This window comes from Apaloderma vittatum, unplaced genomic scaffold (genome assembly GCF_000703405.1).
Source record: "Apaloderma vittatum isolate BGI_N311 unplaced genomic scaffold, ASM70340v1 scaffold37143, whole genome shotgun sequence".
In the NCBI taxonomy this organism is placed as follows: Eukaryota; Metazoa; Chordata; class Aves; order Trogoniformes; family Trogonidae; genus Apaloderma; species Apaloderma vittatum.
In genome coordinates, this window is record NW_009707041.1 from 1036 (window position 1) to 1410 (window position 375).

The 375-nt window shown below is 66.9% G+C and overlaps 1 protein-coding gene across 1 annotated transcript in view; it reads right to left on the reverse strand.

Moving 5' to 3' along the window:
• The window catches only part of LOC104271377 (high mobility group protein HMG-I/HMG-Y-like), a gene marked incomplete at both ends in the record, with an annotated part of 974 nt that extends 607 nt beyond the window's left edge, over positions 1 to 367 (reverse strand). Inside the window, one exon of the mRNA XM_009866023.1 lies at positions 335 to 367. Within this exon, the coding sequence (XP_009864325.1) occupies positions 335 to 367 (33 nt within the window). The remainder of the gene's footprint in view (positions 1 to 334) is intronic.
• Between the last annotated feature and the right edge of the window lie 8 nt (positions 368 to 375).

The window sequence follows — 375 nt, forward strand, 5'->3', positions numbered from 1 at the left end:
GCGCAGGGAGGAGCAAGGGGAGGCCCTGAGCCCTTCCCTGGCTGCGGAGGAGCTCTGGGGTGTCGCAGGGCTGGGCAGGGAGGGCTATGAAGCTCCCCCCGAAGAGGGTTTTGGTGTTGGTGAGCACCCAGGAGGTGCTGCCCAAAGGTAGGTAACGGGGGCTGCACCATGAACATCCCCGTCCCTGCCCAGGGGATGCTGCTGGGCTGTGGATCAGGGGAATTCTTGCTGCCCCATACCCTGGGGGTACCTGGTCCCTGGAGGGCATCGCTGTGGGCAGAGCTGCCCAGGGTGGGGTCTGTCCCCCCGCTTCCTCCCAGGGGACCCCACGTACCTGTGGCTTCTTCCTGGGCCGCCCCCGTCCCCTTTTCTCTG